This window comes from Arachis hypogaea, chromosome 14, assembly GCF_003086295.3.
Source record: "Arachis hypogaea cultivar Tifrunner chromosome 14, arahy.Tifrunner.gnm2.J5K5, whole genome shotgun sequence".
Taxonomy (NCBI): domain Eukaryota; kingdom Viridiplantae; phylum Streptophyta; class Magnoliopsida; order Fabales; family Fabaceae; genus Arachis; species Arachis hypogaea.
The window spans coordinates 4,496,689-4,523,505 of NC_092049.1; the positions used below are offsets into that span (position 1 = coordinate 4,496,689).

The 26,817-nt window shown below is 34.7% G+C and overlaps 4 protein-coding genes, 1 long non-coding RNA gene and 1 pseudogene across 6 annotated transcripts; 2 read left to right on the top strand and 4 right to left on the bottom strand.

Moving 5' to 3' along the window:
* Window positions 1–879: 879 nt before the first annotated feature.
* On the bottom strand, window positions 880–2,326 carry LOC112741077 (uncharacterized). The gene is made up of 3 exons (XR_011871605.1): window positions 2,010–2,326; window positions 1,326–1,406; window positions 880–1,241 (listed from the first exon to the last, which is right to left on the bottom strand). It is a non-coding gene; the product is annotated as an uncharacterized lncRNA (long non-coding RNA).
* Window positions 2,327–5,052: 2,726 nt separating this feature from the next.
* On the top strand, window positions 5,053–6,854 carry LOC112741079 (mitogen-activated protein kinase kinase kinase 17-like). The gene has a single exon (XM_025789902.3). It carries the CDS (start codon window positions 5,588–5,590, stop codon window positions 6,638–6,640), a length of 1,053 nt encoding a protein of 350 aa, XP_025645687.1. The 5' UTR covers window positions 5,053–5,587; the 3' UTR covers window positions 6,641–6,854.
* A 319-nt stretch (window positions 6,855–7,173) lies between these two features.
* LOC112741078 (protein FAR1-RELATED SEQUENCE 11) lies at window positions 7,174–10,959 on the bottom strand. 2 transcript variants are annotated; one of them, XM_025789900.3, is made up of 4 exons: window positions 10,725–10,959; window positions 9,202–10,213; window positions 8,293–8,736; window positions 7,174–8,170 (listed from the first exon to the last, which is right to left on the bottom strand). In XM_025789900.3, exons 2-4 carry the CDS (start codon window positions 10,177–10,179, stop codon window positions 7,553–7,555), a joined length of 2,040 nt encoding a protein of 679 aa, XP_025645685.1. In that variant the 5' UTR covers window positions 10,180–10,213; window positions 10,725–10,959; the 3' UTR covers window positions 7,174–7,552. The 2 variants fall into 2 exon arrangements, with proteins under 2 accessions (XP_025645685.1, XP_025645686.1); XM_025789901.3 differs by having other exon boundaries at window positions 10,702–10,940.
* Window positions 10,960–13,255: 2,296 nt separating this feature from the next.
* Window positions 13,256–18,878, top strand: LOC112741081 (uncharacterized). The gene is made up of 14 exons (XM_025789903.3): window positions 13,256–13,512; window positions 14,562–14,681; window positions 14,993–15,052; window positions 15,186–15,287; window positions 15,683–15,766; window positions 15,844–15,962; window positions 16,058–16,159; window positions 16,314–16,430; window positions 16,882–16,947; window positions 17,056–17,122; window positions 17,819–17,872; window positions 17,965–18,054; window positions 18,171–18,209; window positions 18,301–18,878. Exons 1-14 carry the CDS (start codon window positions 13,489–13,491, stop codon window positions 18,418–18,420), a joined length of 1,164 nt encoding a protein of 387 aa, XP_025645688.1. The 5' UTR covers window positions 13,256–13,488; the 3' UTR covers window positions 18,421–18,878.
* A 180-nt stretch (window positions 18,879–19,058) lies between these two features.
* On the bottom strand, window positions 19,059–22,130 carry LOC112741080 (glycosyltransferase BC10-like; annotated as a pseudogene).
* Window positions 22,131–25,473: 3,343 nt separating this feature from the next.
* Window positions 25,474–26,327, bottom strand: LOC112742121 (uncharacterized). Its single transcript, XM_025791368.1, has 2 exons — window positions 25,895–26,327; window positions 25,474–25,820 (listed from the first exon to the last, which is right to left on the bottom strand). Exons 1-2 carry the CDS (start codon window positions 26,325–26,327, stop codon window positions 25,474–25,476), a joined length of 780 nt encoding a protein of 259 aa, XP_025647153.1.
* Between the last annotated feature and the right edge of the window lie 490 nt (window positions 26,328–26,817).

Below are 26,817 nucleotides of genomic sequence, written 5' to 3' on the forward strand. Positions count from 1 at the left end.
GACTTTCAGTAATTCAAAAAATAAAGGGAAGTAATGTTCACGGGAAAGTGAGCTTTTGTCGTTTAAACTTTAAAGTGAGTGAATTCATGGCAAACTCATAGAAACCGTTGGCTATGAAATTGAGTAATTGTAGTTGGTATTAAACGTATCTTTTTTTTTTTAATTTTTTTTGGGACGGGGAATGTATCTTTCTTTGGGGTAAAAATGAGGTTGAAAATTGACTGATGTTATATGACCCATCTTACAATGGTGTATTTCGGAGTTGTGTTTAGCTTTTATATATCTTTTATCGAGTTAATATTTAAAATCGTCCCTGAAAGATACCCCGATCTCTATTTTGATCCTCGAAAGATAAAGTTAATCGAAATCGTCCTCGAAAGATACACGACTTGGTAACGTTAGTCCTTCCGTCAGTTGGAAGATGACGTGTCACGTTAAGTGCCACGTGGCACATGATGACGTGGTAGATGATGTCACGTGTCACGAGATGATTGGTTGACGTGTCAGATTAGTGACACGTGACACGCCACGTGTCAGGTCAGTGATGCCACGTGTCACTTGACATGTGAAAAAGTTATTTTTAATCAAAATAGTCCTTGAAAGTTCAGTCGTAAGTCATTTTCATCCCTAAAATTTTAAAAAATAATCAAATTAGTCCTTATATAATTTTTTTTTTAATTTTTTCCCCAAAGCCGAGTAACTAAATGTAAGTCGGTAGGAATCCACGAGTGAAATTAGTATGTATAGTTAAAAGCTCAAAATCACCCAACAAATAGTAAAAGTAGCTCAAATAGCTCAAAAGTCAGATTTAACTTTTTAAAATGGAATTACTTATTACAGTAGAAGTTTCAAGAGCTAAAAATATTAAAAAAGATGTACTGCAAATTTTAGTAATTCTACATGCACAATATCATAGCACAGTTCTTGATTAATATAGAAAGCAAAATCAGTATACTATGTACAACTAAAATTTATGAGTCCAAATTATATATCTAAAAGGACAACTGGACAAGTTTCAAACTTCAAATTAACAATGCCTACTATCATGGTTAAAGAGCCTTGTGAGCACATAAGGTTAAGATATACTGTCATACAGAGCAATGAGAAAAATTAGAAATAAAGCGTACCCCACGACCATTGTCAGTTATGCTTACAGAACCATCCGATTGTAAAACAACATCAATCTTGGAAGCAAATTCAGCTTGAGCTTCGTCAACAGCATTATCCAAAATTTCATAAACCTAAGATGCACTATGGTTCAGTCAGATAAAATACACCACAAAACTATCAAAACTGCTACAAATATGAAAGTACAAAGACGATACCAAATGGTGCAACCCACGCGGGCCAGTGCTTCCAATATACATTTCAGGTCTTTTCTTAACAGGATCCAAGCCTTCAAGTACCTATGAAAGTTACAACTATATTAAGCCTGTGCCACTTCTAAAGCATATTTGGTGAAGCAACCCACAATAAGTGACAAGAAATACAGGCACTCAATTTTCTTTTCAACACAATAGCACATATCACTTCCAATATGCAGTTAACTAGTTTCATTAAATTGCATTATTAATCCAGATATGAACTAACTAAAAAAATACATAAATTTGATCAGAACCATAAGCTTTTGAACTTTCACTCTTCTGAGAAGTTTCAGCTGCTGAGAGTGAAGACATAATACGCCCTTGGTATGACACCATTTTGCACCAAAAGAAAACTAGGCAACTTTCCCAGCTGTAAACTCACCCTATTAAAACCACAAAATCTCTCATCACTTAATGTTACAGTGTTAAAACACAAAACGAACCAACCCCTCATGGTTTAAATATTCAGCAAAACAAAGCAGAAGAAAAGGGCATTTAGAAAGCGTTTGTTGGGTTGTTGGCACTAAAAAGTCTTCCCTTTTTTCCCAACAAAAAAAACTCCGATTTTTTTACCATTAGCAACAAATTGGGGTACCAAGTTTATTGATATGCAAAAACATGTAAAGAAACAGAAAAAGGGGGTACCTGGGTTTGAAGAGTGAAGAGTGAGAGGTGGAAAGAGAGAAAGATGAAGAGAGAGTAGCAGAAGAATGTGGAAGTGGATGGAAGTGGAAGAAGGAGTGAGAAGAAGATGCGGAGAATAAGAGAGAGGAAGCCATGAAGAAGCGACGAAGGTTGATGGCCTGCTTCAAGTGTTGGGTCGAAGGCTTAGGGCATAGCTTCACGGAGACGACAAGTTTTGGAGCGAAACAGAGTGAGATGCTTGTTGGCAGAGGGGGTGACGGGTTGCACCGTTTTCAATCTCTCCTGAACACCAAACGACGTCGTCTCAGCTCATGGAGGCAATTCATTCAAAGTGGCGTCGTTTTATTACTGTGCTACGTGGACACTTAACGGTACACGTCACCCAACGTTAACCAGCTCAGCGGACGAATTGACGGAAAGACTAACGTGGTCATATCCGTTGTCTTTCGAGGACGATTTTGATTAACTTTATCATTCGGAGACTCATATGGAGAATGAGATATCTTTCAGGGACGATTTTGAATATTAACTCATCTTTTATCTTATTAATTTTGGTAATAAATTTTAAAACATTTAACATTAATAGATATAGTCTAAATCCTTTTTGTTAACAAATTAATTGTAAAATATCTGTTGTTATTATTAAGTAAATGATTCGAAATTATAGAAAAAAAAAGAATTCAAAATTAAGATATATTTAATTAACAAAATATCCTTTATATTTGCATTTTATTATGAATTATTTTTCACATTCAAGCAATTTTAACATCTAAATTTATCCAAGTAATTTAGAGTCACGTGCTTTTTTTATTTCGTTTTCTTCTCTCCCGCACTTCTTCTTCTCCTCCTTCTTTACCCCTGTTTTCTCATTTTTTTTTTTCATGATTCAATTTTTGTTTGTGTGCTTGTTTACAAATTGAGTTTGTATGCAATCATTAAATAATTTCGGTTCATCTTGGATTTAAATAAGGTGCACTTGGTCTATGCTTGTTTTGAAACGAGTTTACATTTTGAATTTAATTTTCGGTTCATTTTAAATATAATTTCGGTTCATTTCTAAGTGAATTATTTTGTTATAATTCTTCTTGTTTCACTATCTTGAGAGGAATAAAACCAAGAAAAAGAGAAGAAAAATCAAACAAAAAAAAACAAGAAGAAAAAATTTCTCAAAACTTCTCATCATGTTTTTCTTTTTCTTGTTTTGTTCATCTAATCAAACAAAGAAGAAGAAACGCATAATACTATAAAATTACTTGATGGATTTGCATATGTTTTTGTTCATAATTCAATTTTGTTTTTGTGTTTGTTTTCGAATTAAGTTTGTGTGTTGCAATCATTAATTAATTTCGGTTCATTCTGGATTTAAATAAGGTGCATTTGGTCTGTGCTTGTTTTGAAACGAGTTTACATCATGAATTTAATTTTAGGTTTATTCTGAATATAATTTCGGTTCATTCTAAATATAATTTCTATTCATTTCTGAGTGAATTATTTTGTTATGATTCTTTTTGTTTCACTACCTTGAGAAAAATAAAACAAAGAAAAAGAAAAGAAAAATCAAACAAAAAAGAAAAAATAAGAAGAAAAAACTTTTCATCATGTTCTTCTTTTCTTATCTTATTCATCTAATCAAATAAAGAAGAAACTCATAATATTGCAAAATCACTTGATGGATTTGGACGTGTTTTTGTTCATGATTCAATTTTGTTTGTGTGCTTGTTTTCGAATTAAGTTTGTGTGTCGCAATCCTTAAGTAATTTCGATTCATCCTGGATCTAAATAAGGTGCTTTTAGTCTGTGCTTGTTTTGAAACGAGTTTACATTTTAAATTTAATTTTCGGTTCATTTTGAATATAATTTCGGTTCATTCTAAATATAATTTTAGTTCATTTCTGTTCAACACAATTTAAAACTCATCCTACCCACCTTCTACGGCTTCTTCATCAGGGAGAGAAGGAGGAAAAGAAAAAAAGTACAGCAGCAACAACAACAAAAGAATGACGATAAGGAGAAAACATGTGAAGAAGAAGGAACGCAAAAAGAAGGAGGAGGAGGAAAAACGCGAAAAAAAAGGTAAAGAAGAAGACGCTCCGAGCGTGAGAAGAAGAAGAAATTTCATGTGTAAAGGAGCGTGAGAAGAAGAAGATACGCGTATAATAACTCTCTTTTAATGAGAGTAATTTTTGTTGGTGTTGGACCTACTTGAATAAACTTAGATGAAAACATACTTAAATGTATAGCAACCTGTTTTATTATATCCAAATAACTATCTTTTTTTCATTCTATGACAAAATAATCTATAACCCCTATCCTTGATGAAAAAGATATTCTTTATAAGCACCAAGCTATTATACTTCTTATTAATTTATTTGCGAATTATAATATATACAGATATCTTTCATCTTATTTTAACTTTAGTTATAAACTCACTTATCTTTAAATTAAGTATATTTTTATTTAATAATAATTATAAATTTACTTATTTTTTCTTTTTATAATTATATAATATATATTAATATTATTTTTTAATAAATACTTGTAGTATATAATAGTATAATAGATATAAATTAATTAATAAATTATTAAAATTTAAAAATAATAGTTATTTTAATATAAACACAAAATAAAATATTTATGATAGAGTAAAACTAATAAAATACTTATTGTTCCTTTTCATATTGTTTTAGAATAGTTAGATATTCTTAAAATATTAGTAAAAATATGTATTTTAAATTTTAATTTTTTTATTATTTTTTATTTTTTATTTACATAAGACCGAATTAACCAGTTAAACCAATGATCCAATAACCGAATAACCTGACCGGTTCAATTCTGACAACTATATCTCTACTGTAATATTTTTTTTCAATCATATAACAAATGAGGGTTAGCCATAATCTACAATATTCATCAACACCACCACCTCCAAAAAGTAGATTCATTTTCAAGTTTCAACAAAACACACACAAAAAATAATAATTATTGGAAATATAACATAATTACTTTATATAGTAGTACTATATATCCATATCCCTATATAATCTCAGAATGCTGAAAGAAACCGATAAAAATGGAGTTCCAACAATTAAGGATGGCTAGAAACGGAATGCAGCAAAATAGAAACCCCATTGTTTCTTTATAACTTGACATTTCCCTTCAGCGTGGTTGGTTAGTTCGCCTTCTTCAACTTTAACCAAAAAACCTGAAACAACAAAAAAGAACGTTTGAGTAGCAACAAGGGGTTTCCGTTCATAGAGCGGTTTTCCGATTGTTGGGAAACCGCTCTATTTACCTCTTCATTAAGGAATCAAATTCGGCCTTTAATTTCTTATAGCTTTGGCTGGATTCAAGATTCAACCTTTTTTCTTTGGGCCAAAGAAAAATCGTTTTTTTGTTCATCCCCATTTGATGTTACGAGTTGTTTGTTTCTAATTCAGTTTAAGGAAAGAGTTCATTAGTTAATGGTCAAGCTGTTTTTCTCTTTTATCCAGTTGTGTGTATGAATCTTTTGAAACCAAATTTTCCATATTTTGTGCTGGGAAGATTTTTGGTGTCTTTGTTGATAATTGGAGGAAAGAATGGCTTGTTCAAATTGCCAATCCGTGTTGCCTAAACCAAATGATTGGGTGAAGGGTAAATTGGTCGGAACCGGATCTTTCGGTACAGTCAATTTGGCCATGAACAAATCCACCGGAGGGCTTTTTGTGGTGAAATCAGCACATATAGGGGGTGGTTGTGAGGCTTTGAGTAATGAGGTGAAAATCCTAGAGAGTTTAAGTTCATCACCATATATTGTTCAATATCTGGGGAAAGAGGAGGACCAAGGTAATCTCAATGTCTTCATGGAGTACATGGCTGGAGGTAGCTTGGCAGATGTGGCTCAAAAGTTTGGTGGATCATTGGATGAAGATGTTGTCCGGTTGTATACTAGAGAAATACTTCATGGTTTACAGCATCTTCACCAGCATGGAATTGTGCATTGTGATCTTAAGTGTAAGAATGTGCTTTTAGGTTCATCCGGGAACATCAAATTGGCAGACTTTGGATGTGCCAAAAGGGTGAAGGACTTGAAGGCCGCCGCGCGTTTAGGAGGGACTCCTCTATGGATGGCCCCTGAAGTATTGAGGAATGAGCAGTTGGATGTTTCTGCTGATATATGGTCTTTGGGATGTACAGTTATTGAAATGGCCACTGGAAGGTATCCTTGGGCCGGCGAAGTGTCGAATCCAATGGCTTCTGTGCTGAGGATCGCCAATGGTGACGAGATACCTCAACTTCCAGCTCATTTCTCCAAGGAGGGTTTGGATTTCTTGACCAAGTGCTTGGAGAGAGACCCCAAAAAGAGGTGTACTGCTCAGGACTTGCTTCACCATCCATTTCTGTCAAGGAGTTCAAGAAGATCTTCTCAACAAAAGCAGTGTGTATCTTCACCAACAAGTGTTTTGGAGGTTCATGGTTTTGAGGATGCTTGTGATTTAGATGATGAGTTAGAAAGCTCTCGGGGACATGATAAGCTCTCTATTAGAAACCCGTTCGCGTGCCATGATCGAGCAGTAGGAAGCAAAGTATGCCAACCAGAAGACAGTGCCCTATGGTCGTCTGGGAGTTGGATTACTGTTAGGTCAGGATAACCTTGAGAATCAAGGGAAAAGTAAACAGAGAATGTGTTGAATGTAGATAGAGGATTCAAATGTACAGCTTTGGAGTAGGAGAAAAATAGGTTGTCAAGGTGTTGATGCATTCTTTTCCTCTACACTTCACATGGTTTTTGGTATTATGTGTAAAAACTTTCTAATAAAAGAAATAGGATTCTTAAGTAAATAATACAAGATTCCAAAATGTAAAGGATAATGGAGTTAGCTATTTGGATTCTTAAGAATAATGGAATCGCTGGGAAATCGAGTTTTGAAAATACCTCACAATGCATCACAGTTAGATGGTGGAAACTCAAGTGCAGTCGACTTCAGGTGAAGTTGATAACTAAAAACCATTAGATGAAAATTTAGTCAAATCGGTCAAATCATCTAACAGCTCTCAGTTATCAACTTAACGTGAAGTCGACTGCACCTGATTTTTCACCCAGTTAGATAAACATTAATACACCCTCATATCCTATCCATCAGATGATAACGGGTGTGTGGTGAACCACAATCGTCACCTTAACTTCGTTAATAAATGATGCATTTCATAGATCTATGCTTTGCATTGACCATTGAGAGGGTTCTTCTTACATTACAAACACCGTTTTTCACTAAAAACTTAGCTATGGTTACTAGAGTGCCATAATACAAAGATGCATACAAACAAATTTTCTCAAATCTATATACATTTGTACTCAACAGAAGCCTTGTCATTCGAAGAATTTAGCATTTTTACTCTACAGAAATGTTTCTAAAGAAGAATTTCATGTTACGTTACAACCTTCTGCCTTGTTATAGTTTCAACTACCTTAATTGCCATGACAGTATCAAGTAATTTTGTGTTCTCATAAATAATTTCTGCATACCTTCCATAATTGAACCAGATTGACAATTCAATCAGAGTCAAAGATTTCTATTGATGGAAGAGAAATCTCTGGCACCATGTAATGAAATTGGTTGCTCTCTAATGCGAGACAGAAGGATGGAAACTTGTTCTGTAGCAATATCTAACCGTTCCTTAGACTTTGCAGATTCTGTAATCAGAGACGACACTATATTTTGTAAAAACTGAACCCTTTCAGTATGATCATTTGGTGCACTCTGAGCAAGTTTAGAGGAGGGTATGCTGATTCGACGCCAACGGATGGGAAGATATCTATCTGGGATTTGAAAGCAATTTCCTGTTGAAAGAACTCTAAGAGAATGCCTACAGAGAATTCCAGAGAATTCAAATTGATGGCAGCTGCAACTTATAATTCCTTCCTGAGGAGACCAATAAACTTTCCGACCTCCCTCAGCTTTTGTGTGGTGCCTCACAAGAAAACCGTCTTCAATTGGAAAAGAAGCATAGTGTGCAGCCAACACAAGTTGCTCTTGAAGCTTTGAAAAGGCAAAAGGAGTGAGGATTGTAGCGGCATGTGACTCCATGGGAGCTCCTGTTTTGAGGCAGATATTTTGGAGATTCTGCTGCATGGTTTGTTGTTCTCCAGTTTGATCTTTAAAATCAACGGCAACAGCTACCTGAAATATGCAAGCATAAATCAAAATTAAGCTTTTTCTCTTTCTAAAGAATACGTTAAAACTTTCAGAGTGAATACTCATCAAAATCAATATAACAATATCTCAGCCAAGATAGATAGTACCTGTTCAACAAAATGTGCAAGTCGGGTTTGTGCACTGAGAAACCGTTGAATGAACGCATTAATTGACTTTGATTGACCAGTTGTAGTCATTCCTGCAAGAAAATGACTTCTCAAAAATGGCAATGCCCAAAGTGAGCGAGAGCTATATAAATTGACCATGTGCCGATTGGAATGCAGTCCATAAGAACAAACCATTTCCCTCCAGCCTAATTCAAAATCCTCAACGGATTCAAGATTATAGAGTCTATAAAATTCAGCCTTCCACTCATTGTAGCGATCCCCAAGAACAGCATTAAACCAAGATGGAAACTTTGCCACTATCATCCATATGCAGAAGGCATGTTTTGTTGTTGGTAGTTCTGTAGATATTGCGTCTTTGAGACATATATTTTGGTCAGTTAATATCGTCTGCGGAGCCTTTCCATTCATAAACCCTAAGAAAGCCTTTCAAGGTGGTTTGAAAAAGGAAGGAAAAAACATATGTAAATTAAAGAGCCAAAGAACTTTTTATGAATTAACAGACCACTCAGGTTGGAGAAAGGAATAAGAAAGAAATTCGCATCCATAGATAAAATAACGCATCCATTTTCAAAAAATAGGAAGGACAGAGAACACTAGCATAAGGTGCTTACACACATTTACCAAAGGGTAGCAAGTTATTAAGGAACTCTTTGCAATTGCAGTAATTTAAAAACGGTTCACTTAACTGTTTGCAAATTATTTAGACTAGCAACTGATTATTGTTTATGACTAGTTGACTACACAAAATCTTAGTAACAAAATATCTTCCCCTAGCATTTGTTTATATTCATTAAACCACAAAGCATTTTAATAAACTAGCATGCCACAACGTAAATTGAATAAAAACTAACTGATGTTAACAACACTAAATTCTGCATTATATACTACCTTAAGTGCCCAGGAAAATGATCTCATGGTTTCATCTCGTAGAACCACACAGCCAAAAAAGCAAGGCATTCCATAATTATTCATTCCAACCCATATACCAAGTGGCATGTCAAATGCAGTTAGGCGGTGTGTTGTGTCAAAAACCACGGCATCACCAAAAATATCATACAACTGGATTGATGAGGCATATGACCAAGCAATATTTTCCAAACGGTTATTTGTATCGAGTGTAAACTCAAATTTAAAATTAGGATCTTTCTCCTTTATAGTCCGGCACATTCTCAATAAATCTAAGCTTTCCTCTTCAGGATCCAATTTTCTAAATGACTGGAGTAAATTACGCACATCCTTTTCCGTAAAAGGCAAATATCCAGGTTCCACACACTTCTCAAGTTCCATAAGCCTCATCATTTGGTGAACAGATATCCCTGTTTTGGCAAACATAAGGATTCGGTTTTTGTCAGCATCTGAAATAGTTCTATATGCAGGAAGAAATCGAACTTGGTTTGGCTCTAAGAGTTCATGATTATGGTGGTTGGCAAAACCAGTCACCCGCCATTCTGGGGATCCAAATTCAGTTGTCTTGCTTATCCTCATGTAAGCTTGGCATCCACATCGAGAAGACTTTCTATTTCGTTGAGGTTTACTTTCTGTTGATGTCTTGACAGGAGTGTTCCCGGCGCGATGACAAACAAAATAACGCCTAGTAAGTCCTTTACCAACACCATCTTTTCCCTCTGTACGGTGACGTCGAATTGAAAATCCACACCTCTTTGCAAACTCACTATAGTATTCATAAGCAGCATCATGAGTAGCAAACCTTTGGCCGATATACGGAATGGCATCATTAGCCGTTTCCAAGGAGAGCCTGGTTTCGCCAGGTGACTCCTCTGTGCTACTTGTATCATCCAAAGATAGTGACCGCTGGTCCGAGGGATCATCATAAGCAACCAACATGGATCCAGCCTCTTCAGACATACTATAATTTTCCAGTGACTAACTTAAAGATATCCTATGCCCAAATATTTTAGTGAGAAAAACAAAGTGACAAATAATCAGTTGCCACAAACAAAAAAAGTACAGATATAAAAGAAGCAACAAAGCAATAATATCATCACTTCTCATCTAAATAGTAGAAAATAATAATATGAGCTCCAGAATAAGGCAAGAAAAATAACAGTAGTGAGATAAATAAATAATATAAAAGTCAAAATTTCCTCATCAAAAGGAACAGAGAACCTGAAAACACTCTGCATAACTAATTACAGAAAACAAAAAGTAAACAAATTTATAAACGATCAATATTCAGATGTGAAGGTAATCAGGAAAATAAGAAGGAAGCTAGAAAATTGGGGAAACATCACACTGTCACATTGCACGGTAGCGTTAAAATTCTACAGAATTGGTGAGTAAATGGAATTAAAGTATGAAAAAACTACATGTACGAGAACCAGCACCAAAATCCAATTATGACGTAAACAAAGGGTTTCGAAACAAAACTGAAATCTCGGTTTGGGGCTGACCGGAGAAGAAGGTTGGTGAAGCTGGTCACCAAATGAAAATGGGAGTGCACCGCTGCATGCTCTGTCGCCGCCGGAGTTGGATGGCCACGCCGTCGTGGTACCGAAACGGGAGCAGAGCCAGAAAGAGACCGTGTTGGATGGGGGTGGTGATGTTCAATGAAGTAGCCTTTGATTTTTTTATTTTATTTTATTTTTTTGTGAAATAATTATTATTTTATATTTTTTTACAAATTGTGAAACAATATAGACCCATCTTTATGAATTTATAGTTCATAGTTCATTACTTGCACTAATTTTTTAAATATTAAAATTAATTTTTGAAAAGAACTAATTGTTATACAATATAAATATTAATTCGATTATAATTATTTAAATACATGATAGTTTTCTAAAGCACACATAATATGGGCTCATTTGTCTGGAGTTGAAAAAAAAAATATCTTTTCAAAACTCAACTATAAGTAAAAAAATAAAAATAAAAATATACTTAAATATATTTATAAAATGAGTAAAGTATCATTTTTGTCCTTAACGTAAGTCTTAAAGTTGTCGCTAACGTTTCAATCCTCCTATTTAAATTCCTAACGTTTCAAAATGGACTCAATATTGTCTTGTCTTTAGAGATCCATTAACGGCAGGACAAAATTGAAACAATTTTTAAACATTAGGGATTTAAATAGGACAAAAACATTGGGGACAAAAATGATACATAAAAATAATTTTTAATTCAATTTTTTCTTTCAATAATATTAATTTTTTATTGTACATAGTATTCAATTATTTTTTAATTACATATAAGTAAATTACATTTAATTACATTATTTTTTTTAAATAAAATTATTTTTTTTATAATTTTAAAGAATTTTGATACATTAGAGACAAAAGATATAATTTATATTTATTGTATATATTTTATTTTTTTCTTTTCCGCAAGTTTATATACTAATCATTTAACAAATATTTCATGATAACTAAAAATTTTTAAGAGTAAAATTATTAAAAAAATTAATTTATTTAGAATGAAAGTAATATGATTAAGTGTAATTTAGTTAGATGTAATTAAAAAACAATTGAATACTGTATATAGTAAAAAATTGATATTATTAAAGGATAAAATTAAAATTTATTTCTATGTATCATTTGTGTTCCCAACATTTTCGTCCTATTTAAATCCCTAACGTTTTAAAATCGTCTCAATTTTGTCCTGTTGTCAATTCTGTTAACGGATTCCTAACGACAAGACAATATTGAGTCAATTTTGAAACGTTAGGGACTTAAATAGAACGATTGAAAGTTAGGGACAACTTTGGGACTTACCCAAATGTTGAGCACAAAAATGATACTTTACTCTTTATAAAATTATTTTTTAGAATAAAAAATAATTAATTATTTGAATATAATAAATATATAAATACAGTATTCAAGAAAAATAAAAAATTACAATAATAGTAATAAGAAAAAAATTATTTTATGCAACTTATTATTTGAAAAAATATTTTATTATATGTTTATTTCTTGGGATAAAATAAAATTATTAGATAAATTTTTAATAAAATATACTAAGTATATTATCTTTTTAATAATAGTATGTATATGTACATATACGTACAATAGAAAAATCTTATAAAATAAATATTTATAGTCAAATTAGTTTTTAAAAAATAAGATAATTTTTAAATTTATTTTTAAAAATTTTTTTTAATCAAATTGATTCATTAAAGATTAAAAATTAATCATATTCAGTCACTTAATTAAAAATTTTTAACAAATGATATTGTGAAACGTTAATTGACTATATACATAATATTTGACATGTCTAATTAAATATTAATCAAATATATTTATAAAAATTTGTTAATTTAGTTCTTTTCTTCAATTACATAAACTCTATTCCCAATATAATCTAGTAACTAAATTGATAGATTTTTAAAATATATTTGGTTAGTCCAATTAGACATATTATATTATGTGTGGTGTATATTATTAATTAACATTTCACTAATTCACTTTGACCAAAATGGTTAATTGGATAACAGAAAAATAAATATGATTAATTAATAATTTTTAAAAGACCAATTTGATTAATAGAAATTTTCAGGACAAATTTAAAAAATATCACTTCTTCCAAGAACTAATTTAATTATTAACCCAATAAAATAACAATGAGAATTTTTATTTTCTAAAATAAAAAATTTGTAAACTTATTATTTTTTCTTTTCAACTTAAAAGCAAGTTCTAGAAAATAACATAAAAACTGTTTATTCTTTATTGTGTTTTTTTAAAACTACAAACAATTGATTAAAAAAAGAAAACAAATACTTATTTTATCTTTAAAAACACAAGTAAACGAGTCACATAATTTTCTATTTATTATTTTTAATGTTTCCTGTCTTAGAATGTCAAGAAAACAAAATAATAAAAGTAATGAAATTATGAAAGAAAATTGGAAGTTGGTAACTTGGTACCCTGTTTGGTTTGGTGCCTGAATACGACGTCGTTTAAGGAGAACACGTTGACTAAAGCCTGTCCCTATTCTCTTCTTTTTTTTGTCTTGTCCCTGTGTGTGTTCGAATAATGAAGTTAGTATTTTTTTCATAGTATTCGGTTCCTCCCTTTCTTTCTCTTCTTCTCCAACTATTTATTCCTTTCTTTCCTTTGCTTTTCGGTGATTCTCAATTAGAAACCCACCAAAAGTTTTCTCCTTTTCATCTCAATTGATCCCTCTATTTATGTACTCCCCTTTCTTCTTTCAATCTCAAAAAAGATGAAGCCTTTCACTTCTGCACCGGTAAGCTCCTCACTCGGCTTTTCTCTCTCTGGATTATCCTGTTCTTATTCATCGCTGTTCCTGTTCATTTTAAGATACCCTGCTTTTTGTGTTACTATTATTTTGAGCTATTTAACGTTGAATTAGAAATACTAATAAAGTAATGTATTTGAATTTTGAAATCAGCATGTTGGGTTTAGTTTCGAGTTGCATTTGCTCTGTGTATCTATGTAGTTTGATTATTCAACTTTGACTTCTGTTTAGTCTTGAAGCTCTGTATCAATTGATGTTCAACCCAGTTATGCTTATGCTTTACTCTGCTTAAAATTTTGGATGATGTGTTGTAATAATTCCAGTGTTTGTATAAATCCAAAAGTTTACTACTTTATGATTACCAGAGGAAAGAGGAAACCTTATTCTTCTCACTTTTCGTAACTTGTTAGATATGTAGTACAAGTTATTCTCATTCCTTTCTATACTTTGTTTGACTTCTTAGTAGATACTTTTTTAAATTTTCCCCCCTAATCATATTCGCGTATGGTGGAGAGACAGAGACAGAAAGAGTGAGATTGAGACTGAGAGACAAAGACTAAGAGACAGAGATTGAAATAAATCTCAGTATTATGTTTGGTGCAAAATGGGAGACAGAAATTGAAACAAGAATGAAACTCTAATTTAATTTGTACAAAGGGTAAAATTGGAATTACTTAATTGAAATGATGGTATTTTAGGTATAAAATGTTATTAAAGTTTTAGTTTCCATCTCTAAAAATTTTAATCCCCTGTGTCCCCACTTTTTGGAGGTACTGAAATACTGAAATTTTGGAGACAGAGACAGAAATTTTAGTACCAGTCTCTCAACCAACAAACATGATATTGAGTCTCAATCTCGCAGTCTCTGTCTCAGTACCTCAAAACAAACACTATATAAATTATATCATTGCTTTGCTTTTCTGGGTGAGTTATGATTTGAGTATGACAGAATACTCTTAAGATTAACTTTCTAAGAGATTATATTTAGTTTATTGAACTATAGCAATTTCTCATGTTAGTATGCTCATCTTTGTCAGGGCTTTGTCCTGTCTGATCCAAAGAATAGGATGTTCCTTTGGAGTTTCCTCATTGTGATATCATTGGTTTGTGGTGCTTACTTAGTTGGCAATGCATTCACCACCAAGGAGTATAAACAAGTAAGTACGAATTTCTATTCCAAACTCTAACTCTGAAATCTGAATTGCTAGACAGAAAGAGAGAAGATTGTTATAGCGCAACTTTTTATGGTCGTGGTGTTGTAGAGCTTTCTATTTTTTTTCTTTTTGGTGCTTTGGTGTTTGTAGTTTGATAATTACCTCTGTAGCTAAAAAAGTATAAAGTAAACTGTAAAAAAAAATATTTATGTGTTGAGTTTATGGATTTTCCTTAATTATGTGTTGAGTTTTCATTAATGCTATATATTTTCAAAACAATGAATCTCACATACTTTTGGGCATTACACATGCAGAGATTAGCACGATGGGGACTAATTTATAAAATGCCACTCGTAAAATCGCATGCATGCAAGGTTTGTCTTTGTGTGGAAATTCTGGTGGTGGTGGTTGTTTTTTTTTTTGGGGGGGCTTCTTTACATTTCTTTACATGTAACTTGTTAAATACTTGAGCTACCTCTAATTCTATTCCTGTGTTTGTTTCCTTAGAGACAATGCTGGCCTTCTGGAAGCGAGGCGTTGCCTGAAGGAGTTGTTGCTAAAACATCTAACTTAGAAATGCGGCCGCTATGGGACTCTGGAAAGAATAATGTTAGTCTTAAGCTTCCAATAATAAGTGTGTGTTTTGGTGACAACATATTATTATAATCTAAATCCAGATTTCGGGGGGAATAAAAGCTATTCTTAAATAAGTTTTTGAGATTGATTAGAAAAAAGTATATGGATTAACAAGAAAAATAATTAAGTCGGATAGTAGCTTATAACATGAACAAATTTTGGAATCTGTTGATTATAAGCAGACTTTACCACTTTCAAATTGCTTTGAGTTAATACATCCAAATATAAATTAATTTTATGTTAATATCTACACATAAATTGATTTTCTCATAATTCAGTACTAAAAATGGTTATAAATTAGTTTTACTTTTGTATTCTATTTCTCTTGAACCGTTCTTTTTAGTGGTTGTTTGCATATTTTTTTTCAGATAAGTTCAAAGCACCCATTGAGCTTATTGGCTATTGCAGTAGGAGTTAAGCAGAAAGAAATTGTTAATAAAATTGTTGAAAAGGTGATAGTTGCTTTACTTATACAATATGGTTCTGATATAATGTTCATATTACATTGCTGACTCACATTGCTTGGTAGTTCCCTTCAAGTGATTTTGTTGTGATGCTTTTTCACTATGATGGATTTGTGGATGGATGGAAGAATTTAGCTTGGAGTAATCGCGCCATACACGTGTCTGCTATCAATCAAACAAAATGGTATAACTAACTCTTGAATTTGTTTCCCAAATTGTACTGCATGGGGATGAATGCATGTTTGATATTGAACAAAATAGTGCTATATGATGGCACAGGTGGTTTGCGAAACGGTTTTTGCATCCAGACATAGTTGCTGAATACAATTATATATTTCTTTGGGATGAGGACCTTCTTGTTGAAAATTTTGACCCAAAAAGGTAAGCTACCTTTGCTTGTCTTCGAAACTTCCTCACACTCACAACACACTTCACAAGAAGAGTAGGACAAAATTAGGTGAAAAGTAGCAAATTCTTATTTCTTTTAATGGTTTGGTTTTATCCCTTACATTTTGGCTTGTTGATTATGTACTAGATATTTATCTATTGTTAAGGAAGAGGGGCTAGAGATATCGCAACCTGCTTTGGATCCTAATAAATCAGAAGTTCATCATCCCCTGACGGTTCATAGAGCCGGATCAAAAGTTCACAGGTTAACCTTATTTTCCTCACCTCTTTCAAGTTGCAACAAACATTGCTCTATTGCTTGGCCTACACTGTTATTACATTATAACTAACAATTTATTAATCAACTATAATGTTACACACTTCCTTGTTGTTTTGCTGGTTATGTCTCAAACTATATGTGCACAATAAGACCCGCAGATACAGCATCTCTGTTAACTGTGCTAGTGCGAAAAAACTTGACAACACAAGAAAGTTACCTTCTTGTCGTATTATATGAACCATACTTGTCTGCTACACACCTGCATGGAACACATTCTAAAGATTAACATTGTCCTTAAATAATATATCTCCTGAGGTTGTACGTCCCTGCTTACATAATGCATTATTACCAAGATTGCTGTTAGATCACACCCCTAATTTAAAAAAAAAAAATTATTTTATCTTAAGCAACTGCTTTTGGTATTATCTTTGTGCAGAAGGTACTATAAGTTAAAAGGTAGTGGAAGGTGTGATGACCATAGCATTGCTCCTCCTTGCATAGGGTAAACAGCTACAAACCTGATATCATGTGTTGCTCTCTCTTAACTTCGTTTCTAAACTTACTTGGATCATTTTTGCCGCGATATAAAAGGGAAGAAACTGTTTTGCAGTTGGGTGGAAATGATGGCACCAGTGTTCTCTAGAAAATCTTGGCAATGTGTATGGCACTTGATCCAGGTGTGTATAAGAATGGCCATTTTTCTGTCCCATGTTCTAAATATTATGATAAATTATCTCTACCTGAGAACATCATGACATGATATCAAAGATTTCCATTTCCAATTTGTTATGGTTTTATTGTCTAAGTTTATACCTAATCAAATGACTCAGGTAAGGATGTTAAAATTCTGTATTGACCAAAGAATCTTTGTCTATGGTGGATTAAATCAATTGCAAAGCTTTTTTGAAGGTGAAATTTGTATGCCATTTTGGTCCCCCGGCGGTTCCTCACTGTTAGAAAATACGACAATTTTATTCCTGTATACAGATCCATACTGTTAAAAGAATGTGTTTATACACGATGACTAATTTGTCCTCCTTGTGAGGATCTGAGGGACCACCTCAGTGATGTTGAAACCTGAGACAGGATTTTGTCCCTTGAAATATTTCTTCAAGGACCAAAATGTTGCCAAATCCTCTGGATATGATTCAAGTCCATGTGCTACATTTGATTTGATGTTCTTCTCAGTCTTATTGGTACTGTGTTCTACTAAAGGGTCTATTTCATTATGCAATTAAATTCTCATGTGGTTGGTGAACTACTGCTGTCCTCTTATATTAGTGCATGTTCAACCTTTCAATTACACCTGGTTTAGTCCTTTGTAGCCATCCGCGTTTATGTATACAATCATATCCTTGTTTTACACTCTACAGAATGACTTAATCCATGCCTGGGGCCTGGACAGGCAGCTTGGCTATTGCGCCCAGGTAACTTGCTTCGACAGCAGTAGCAAATGCATATTCATTCGATACAAAATTCTTCCGGCATGCCAGTTATTCTCTTCTTAACAATGTTTCAGGGTGATCGAATGAGAAACGTTGGTGTGGTCGATTCCGAGTACATAGTTCATTTGGGTTTGCCTACTCTTGGTGGCTCAAATGGCAATGAGGCAAGTGGTTTCAATTTCATAAGTAGGGTAACTTAAGGATCACGGTTAGCGCCCTGCTTTTTAAGTTCAAGCACATTTCGATAAATTTTACTAAGGGAATGTCCTTATGGTTGCAGGTGCCATCAGACTCCCATAGAGAGAGTGATAGAGCTAAAGTAAGTAGGTTTATGAGTGTAACCTAGATTTTTATACACCTTTAACCCAATTGCAGCCCTTTAATGTTACAAAACAATCTACAATATGCAGGTTAGGATGCAATCATATATTGAAATGCAAGTTTTTGAGAAAAGATGGAAAGATGCAGCAGAGAAGGATAAATGTTGGCTTGATCCATATAAACCACAGGCAAACCAGACTAGCCATTAATATACTGAGGCTTTGGTTGATAAAAATCCAAATACAGTGTGCATTTTCAGTTATCGTTCAGAGTCAACGAGATAAGTTACTTTGCATCCGATTTTGGTTTTCAAGTCTTGGATGGAGCATTTGATTTGCTGTCAAGTGTGGAATCTGAGAGAAGAGAGTTCATAGAGACATTGCCTGTTTGCCATTATTGAAGGGTAATTTTTCCATCATTCTGTTGTATTATGGTGTACATAGGGAGGTATAGGGGTGTTCATTACTTTATTCAATAACAGTCACAGAAGTGTGAAGTTGTAGATTTCTATTTCCTGTGAATGCTAATTAATGTAAATAGGTTTCATGGTTTGGACTAAAGGAATTATCAAAGTAAAATTCTGTTGTTTTGGGCATAAAAAATACCCTTATTCTTTGTAACCAACTAAATCTTCAACTAATTAAAATAACACAAGCCTTGCACTGTACTATTATTGTTCATGACAAGTAACTCAAAAGTAATTAGTATTTTTTTTTTAAATGGCATTCTTTTACAGTTTAGAATGTAATGTAGTTTATTTATTTCTCAGAATTGTAAATGTAAAATTACTACAGCTGGCTTATATTATTTTAGCTGACATGAAAATCAAGAACTGAGACAGAGGACATTACCAAAGAAGTTGTGTATTACCGGATGTCCTTCTTTGAAGGAACAATGTGCTGTTTTTGCAACAATGTTTCTGTTTCTCTTTTGGTTACATAAATAACAATAAAAGTTGAACCTAAAACCCGATGCATACTAACCAAATCTCTCCCTATTGGCTTAATATACTGTGGTAGGGGACACAAAATTCTCTCTAACAATACCTGTACAGCTAGACCAATGCAAAACGATTCAGTGCCAAAGTTGTAAGTTCCCTACCAAATTAGAACCTAGAAATATCAGAGAAATGAATGAATGTGCAAAGAATCAAAAGTTCATGACTTGTGAAGAAAGGCCAAGCAAGGGCTCCAGTGCAGTGTGATCAAACTTGCGAGCGAAGAGGAAACAAACGGAAGTCATGTCGGAATTATATCGACAAAGCGTTCCGTTGTTCCTTATAGCTCGAAGAAAGTTTACAGTTATATTGGCTCTACTATAGGTTGCTGGATGGGGTCCCCCAGAGACCAATCAACCCATGTCACTGTTCTGTTAGAATTAAGATTGCCATGGAACATGTTAAGGAAAGTTTGAATGTAATGCTCATCTGGGTAGCATGCAGGTTTACAGTATTTGCGGAAGAGGGTATAGTATCGGGTATCGGACACTATATAAACAGCCAGAACACGGTTAAGCTCGAACCACTGAGACCCTTTCCGCCAGTGTCTAAGCTGAATATCAGGAAGCATACTCCGGCTGTAGCGTCCACGCCCGTAACGGGAAGGATCGTCATATGACTCAACAAAGCTGTGGAAGGAATCAATGAGGTATCTGTACACAGTAGGGAAGTTGTAGACCGGGATGCAACTCTCCGAAAGAAGAACAAACCGCTCATTTGAAAAGTCGAGCAGTGCATTCGCCAAAAGGCGCCTCTCAGCATCAGCAAGGGTTACTGTTCCCCATGAAACTTCCTGAACAAGAAATCATAAGAATCTATCAAAATTTGGCATATAAGAAAAAATATGTTCAATAAGGACAATTAGCTGCAGTCCTTGACACAAATATATACATGATTATGCATGTTACTGGTACCTACTACTGTGACATCACTGCATATGCACATTACATCAAGCTAGGAAACTAAATATTGACATGATCAGGCCAATGAATCTGCTTATAGCTTTAAAAATATCGTGATTGCAATTTTAGAGAATCATATATGCTGATTGGCATTCTGAAAGGAAATCCAAACCCCTTGTAGTTTCCCCTCTAGGCTCTAGTATCCACAAATTGTTCAAACATCACATACCCCTTGTCCACTTCCACATCTCATGCTACAAATTAATTAGAAGCCATAACTTCTATCCAAAAAAATCAGTTCACCTCATTCTTCTTCCTCCTCAGTTACTCACTATTGCAACTCATGTCCCTTGTCCTCTGTAGGCTGCAACTGTTATCTTCGATAAAGAGCGAGTGCAATATACTAGGAAGTCATGTTCTTATATGATTACATTCCTGAGTCAAGACTCGAGACATTGCTAAGCATGTATGTCTATAGTTGTTCCTATGACCAAACAAATTCTGGTCGTGTGATTTCTTAATTGCAGGTAAGAGCTCACTGTTTGATGATCTCCACCGAGATAGATAATATAATTGCACGAAACTATGCATGAAGTACCATCCGTTGCTAGGGTAGCCGATGATACCTAGGACTTCGTTCGATAAGAAATAACCAATGTATCTATGAACTGCAGCCAAGCAAGTCACAAGAATAGAATCTACAAATATTGGACCCTGTAAGTATAGAACCCAAATAATCTAATGATCATCCAAGATGATTGAAAAGTCTCTCAAACACGAATTCAAATAGATACATCTTGTGTTCAAAAGTCTGCCATCAGATTGTAGGAATTCCTTTAACATCCTATCCCGACCTGTTCCCGGGCGTAGTTAAAGAATACTCCATCTTTCAATTCTAATTTCCTTCTACCATGATATCTTTTCCCATAATCTCTATGCATTAAGAGTGGATCTGATTATCAATCTGCTAAAAATTCATCTCCAAATAACATGCAAAACCTAGTGGTCTTTCAAGTCTATTACTTTTACTAAAAGGATGCTAGTGAAGCATACTATCTTCCTACAAATCTATCACTGAAAAAAACAGTATCTAGTTTGATACCTTGCTCGGAATCTGGCGGCCGTAAAAAGCCGAAGAATTGGAGACCTGGAGGTGGTATCCCGGAGGAGCATGGATATAAATATTGAAGAAATTGGAATGTCCATGAAAGAACCTCTCCCAGAGTGGCAACATAGGCAATGGTCCCCTGGTCAAGAACATGAAAGCCACTTTGGGTTTCCTCTTATAAGGGTACTCTTCTTTCTTGGGAAGCAAGGAAGCCCTCCAGAAGAGCTCATTATCCGACATGGAATGGATGAGATTGGTTGGATGCAAGAAGTTGTCAATATCCATGCACTGGAACTGATCCTGGGGATCAAGAGGAGGCCGCGGCGGAAGCAGAAGGCGCGGCGGTTGGTTGAGGGTGCAATTATTGGGTTGGGGGCGCGGCAATCCGCGGTTAATTAAAGAGTATTGTTGTCTCTGTGAAACAAAAATTCCATTGATTTGGGAACATGTGGTTAGGCCAATCATGAGACCAGCTGCAAAAACCATCAAATAGGAAAGCATTTGAGCCATTCGAAGCAAACAAGTGTGCTTCTCTTTTTCCCCAACTGCGCTTGAATCATCCCTTCCCTCTCCTCCTCCTCGAGTTCTTCCCATATCCTTCTATTTGAACAGACGGTGAATGACGGAGGAAATTGGATCTGGAAGAGAAGAGAGACAAATCAATGGATTGGATTGGAAGATTGGTGGTGGTGAGTGGGGTAGTTGATGATGTTGATGACGGAGATGGAAAAAGAAAAGAGATCAGGAATTGGTGGAACATGGTGCGGTTGACGAAGACGACCATGACCATGATGTTGTCTTCTCTTGTCTTTCCATCGGATCTTGTCCTCTTCTTCTCTTCGAACCCTCTTCTCTCTCTCTCTCTCTCTCTCTCTCTAAACGATGATTATTATCACAGTGACTTACGCACACGAACACAGACACAGCCCACGCTTGCGTTCGAATTATTATTGGATGGTTGGACTTTTATTTTTAATTTTAGAGAAAAGCACAGTAAGCTTTGATTTTTTTATTTGGATATATTTAAATTTTTTAAAATTTAAAAATATATTTAAATTTTTAATTTTTTTAAGAGAAAAATCTAGGAGCCAGCAACTTTGTTAAATTCTGGCCAGCATGTAACAGCAAAAAAAAGTGAACTATTGGATAAAATTTCACACCAATCTCACACCATTAAAATTATCATTGATGGCTACAAATCACAAAAATTACTGATTTCCTAACATTTCTCATTTTTAAAATCTGAAATGTCAATCTTTTATGTTTATTTAAGTCTGTCATACTTTAATATCTAACGAAAAAATTAAACATGATTCTCATTATATATACAAAAAATGTACATGTAAAAAAAATAAAATAAAATAAATTAAATTTAAAAATTGATGTATCTAAATTAAAATTTTAAATATATTTTTAAATTTTTAAAAATTTAAATATCTGATAACTAAATAGTCATGAATTAATTTATCTTTTTTTTTTCTTAATTTTAATAATTATTTCTAGAATACATATTCCGGTCCATTCTCTATTTTTGCGCAGACTTTGCACCACTCAGAAATTAAATAATAAAGAAGTTTAATAATTTATTTATGCTTCGAGGCACATCGCTCCTCTCTATTAATCAAATCCGTCAAAGAATAACGAACCTAACCACGTTTCTAGTAAGTCAGGAAGGAACGAGTTGCGAGGAAAGGAGTTAAGTGAATTTCAATTTTTTTTTAAGAGATGTTTAAACGAAAGAATAATAAGAAAGAGAGTGAACACCCAACTCGGTCCTGTTCTTTTTTTCGATGGACATCACGGTCCTTGTCCAAAAAAAAGAGACATATCGGTCCATGTCCCATACTTTTGTGAGACTTTCCGGTTCTTTCGTCATCTCTCCTGACCAAAACAAACGAAACTTGCCTACGTGTCAGTTAACGTTGCTGAGTTGGAGGTTAATAGTCTGTTAAGTTCCACGTGACCTTTGGGAAATGGACAGGGATCGATTTGTTCCTCTTTGGTGACCTAAAACTACGTCGTTTTAGTGGTCATTAACGTTGCTATTAGGGAATAGTAAGGGGTCACTCTGTCCCACTCTAGAAACCAAAAACGACCTCGTTTTTAATCTTCACTGAAACACAATGGTTTGAAAGTGATTCGATACTTCTAATCTCTCACTCTTCTCCCAAGCCAAATACGAACCCTAGGAGACCATGATTGGTAATGGAGAGCGTTGTTCATCATCAAACCCACGAAGCAGAGACGATGTAGGCTGGGGCCTAAATTCTAGTGGGAGAGCTGGAGCTCCGAGGAAGAAGAAATGGGTTGCCCCAATTTGTTATTGTGGTTCTCATGCAATATTGTTCATGTCAGGGACGGTGAAGAATCCAGACAGATTATTCTTTCGCTGCCCAAAATTCAAGGTAGTTTTTGAGGGTTTAGCTAATTTTTTGTTTTTAATTTCTATTCCATAGATGATAACAAATGTTAAACTTTTTTGTAGACTGGAAAATGGCATTGCAACTTCTTTGCATGGCTAGATGATTATGTATCTTCATGTGGTGAGGATGCTAACAAGGCTGTGTCATTTGGGGCATCAAAGCAGAAGCATAATCGATTGGAAGGCCATGGTTATGTGGTGGATAACAAAGTTAATGAGTTGGAGGAAAGATTAATTGATTTGGAGGATCAGTTAGATTACTGCAAACTGAAAATTGGGTGAAAGTAGATGTATTAGGTATGGGTTTAATTTGTTAGCATTTTTGGGTGGGGTTGTAATTGCAAGCTTGTTTAGAACAAGTGTGTAAGAATTTCATAGCTGAATTGTTATTTCACTGAGTTGAGTTGTGAACAACACTTTTGATGATGAATGAAGCAGGAATTATTGTGTTGAATTTGTAAAATTTGAACCATGGCCTGTGATGAATATGTTAAATTTCATCCCTATATTGATAGATAATGGCATATATGTCATGACATAAATTTAACAAATATGCATGCTAGCTAAGTAGCACTAAGTATCTACAATCAAAGAAAGATCCATGTTAATATATTGATAATTAAGGAACAGTACAGTTGTTGAAACAACTTAACACATAATATGCTATACAAAATATGGGCAGCAACATGGCCCTGAGTCAGATAACCAAAATATAGGGATCTCAACCAAAAGTCCTATGCCTAAAACCAGTAGTAGTAAGTAGCAAAACATAGAAGTTTTTTTGAAGCAAAACATTTGTCCTAAAGGCTTGTAGCCAAGATACAAAACAGCAACGAAAAGTACTCCAAGTTCACATCTTCTTAGGTGGCCTAAGTCCTGGACGCTTGAGCCCGGGAGTGGGTACAAATTTGAAAATCCTTGAAGCAGTTCCCAAGCTTGCAGCAGCCATTGTTTCTGCTGATATTGCACCACCTCCACTTGTTGGATTTGTCGGAGGAGCTATTGGACCATGAGTAGGATTTGCTGAAGCATGGGACGTAAGTGCTGGACCTTGTCCTAGTTGAGATTTGAACCAGAGTGTAGGCCTTGGTGCTGGTGGGGGTGTGGGCATGAAACTTGACATGTTGGGTGTTGGTGGAGGTGGAGGCCTGATAACAGGGTTCTTTAACCTTAGGGTTGGATTGGATTGAGTTGTGAAGGCTACATCAGATGACCCTTGTTGAATATTGCTTGGATTTGTAGCATGCTGGACCTACAAAGAATTTTTGTTATAGTCCCAGATAATTTATGAAAACTAAGGTAATTAGCTTTAAAGTATTAATAAGGTAACTTTACCTCCTCTGATTGTGGTGTATTTTGTGACAAAGGAATCTCTTGAGGTGTACCTTCTGGAGCTACAGCAGTTATTTTTTTCTCTCCTCTTGGTAGTTTCTTCTTATCTTTCTTAGCTTTTCCCTAACAATGATAACAACAGCACGAACAAGAGTTAAATACATATAACAAAGGCTATTCAACTAGGACAAAACTAACAAAACAACTTTATGGTTCACACCAACTCCAGCCACGTTAGTGGCCTCATTGCAGTTTTCATGTCCTCCTTCCTGCTATCATATACAACAAATGAACATTACCATACTTTTTTTTAGCCAACTAAACCCCCGACTAAAATAAATTAAGACATTTAAACCCCTAACCACTTAACTTTAAAGACAAATCGATCCCTACTTAGTTCCATACCTGCAGATTGGTTGTGTTCTTAGAGACATCAACTCCAACTGAGTTAGACTTCTTCTTCGCTCCATTTGCCCTCCTTTCTTTTTTGGTCATTGGTTTTCAGTTTGGATCCATTGCAGGATTGGTGCATGTTTTATAGTAGTGTCCTTTCTGGCCACATTTGTTACAAGTGACTTCAAATGTTTTCTTTGCCTTGTTGGGATTTATCTCAGTTTCCACTGGATCGATTCTTCTCTTTACCTTTGGTCGATGTGCTGGTCGTTTAATTGGTGGAGGCAATGGCCTTGGGGCATCAGTGGGCTCCCAATACTCCTCACTATTTACAGGCTTCATTGTGTGGGCGTAAGTAGCTCTGATTGAGTCCATTGTTAGCCACGTGTGCACAAAGTCTTCAGGGTTCACACCAATTTTGTACATCGCTGCTACTGCATGTCTACAAGGCATGCCTGGAAATAGTACTCAGTTAGATGCATATTAAGATAAGGTCACAAATATATTTTAACACTAACCATGACCATACCAGTTAACTGCCAAACGTTGCAGGTGCAAGTCCTTTGTGCAAGGTTAACCCCAACCTTGTGTCCTTGCCTATGAATCTCAAAGAGGACTCTATCACTATCACCTGTCCAAATAGCTCTCCACTTACTTGCTTTAGGCTTGATGAATTCTTCCAACCTCTTGTGCTGAACTGGGGCTAGTTTTCCAGTATGATTTTTTAATTTCTTCTTGTGTAGGGACATCTTCCTCATGACATAACACCTCAGATCGTCTATCATTGTTAGTATAGGTCTTCCTCTATACTCAACTATTTTCGCGTTCCACACCTCGCACATATTGTTTGTGATGTTGTTTACTTTCGGTCCATGGATGAAATAAGCTTTTGCCCACACAGCTGGATCAAACCTTTGTAGGTATTCCCATGCTCCCTGATTGATGTTTTTCATTTTCTCCATTGAGGCTTTAAATTCCTGGATAGTTGTCTACCTAGCACATTCCCATACAAGCTGCTTTGTCTGCTGATCCTTTAAGTGTTTGATGAAGTTCTTCCAAATGTGAAGTACACAATTCCTATGATGTGCGTTAGGCATGACCTCCTTCATTGCCAACTCCAGCCCCTGTTCTCAACACAGTCCAATCCAATTCATACTCAAAAACTGGAAGTTCTAACAACGAATCTAAGTCAATAAAAGTACATATAAATGAAAATTAAGTCAATAAATATTACCTTTTGTTGATCTGAGATAAAGTTCCACCCATGTTGCCCAACAGCTCCCAAGTCTTCAGCCAACAGAGTCAGGAACCACTTCCAAGTGTCCTTGCACTCATTCGGTACCACTGCAAAGGCCACCACATAAAAGTGGTTGTTGGCATCTTGACCCACTGCACTTAACAGTTGTCCACCATAATACCCTTTTAAAAAGCATCCGTCTAATCCAATTAAAG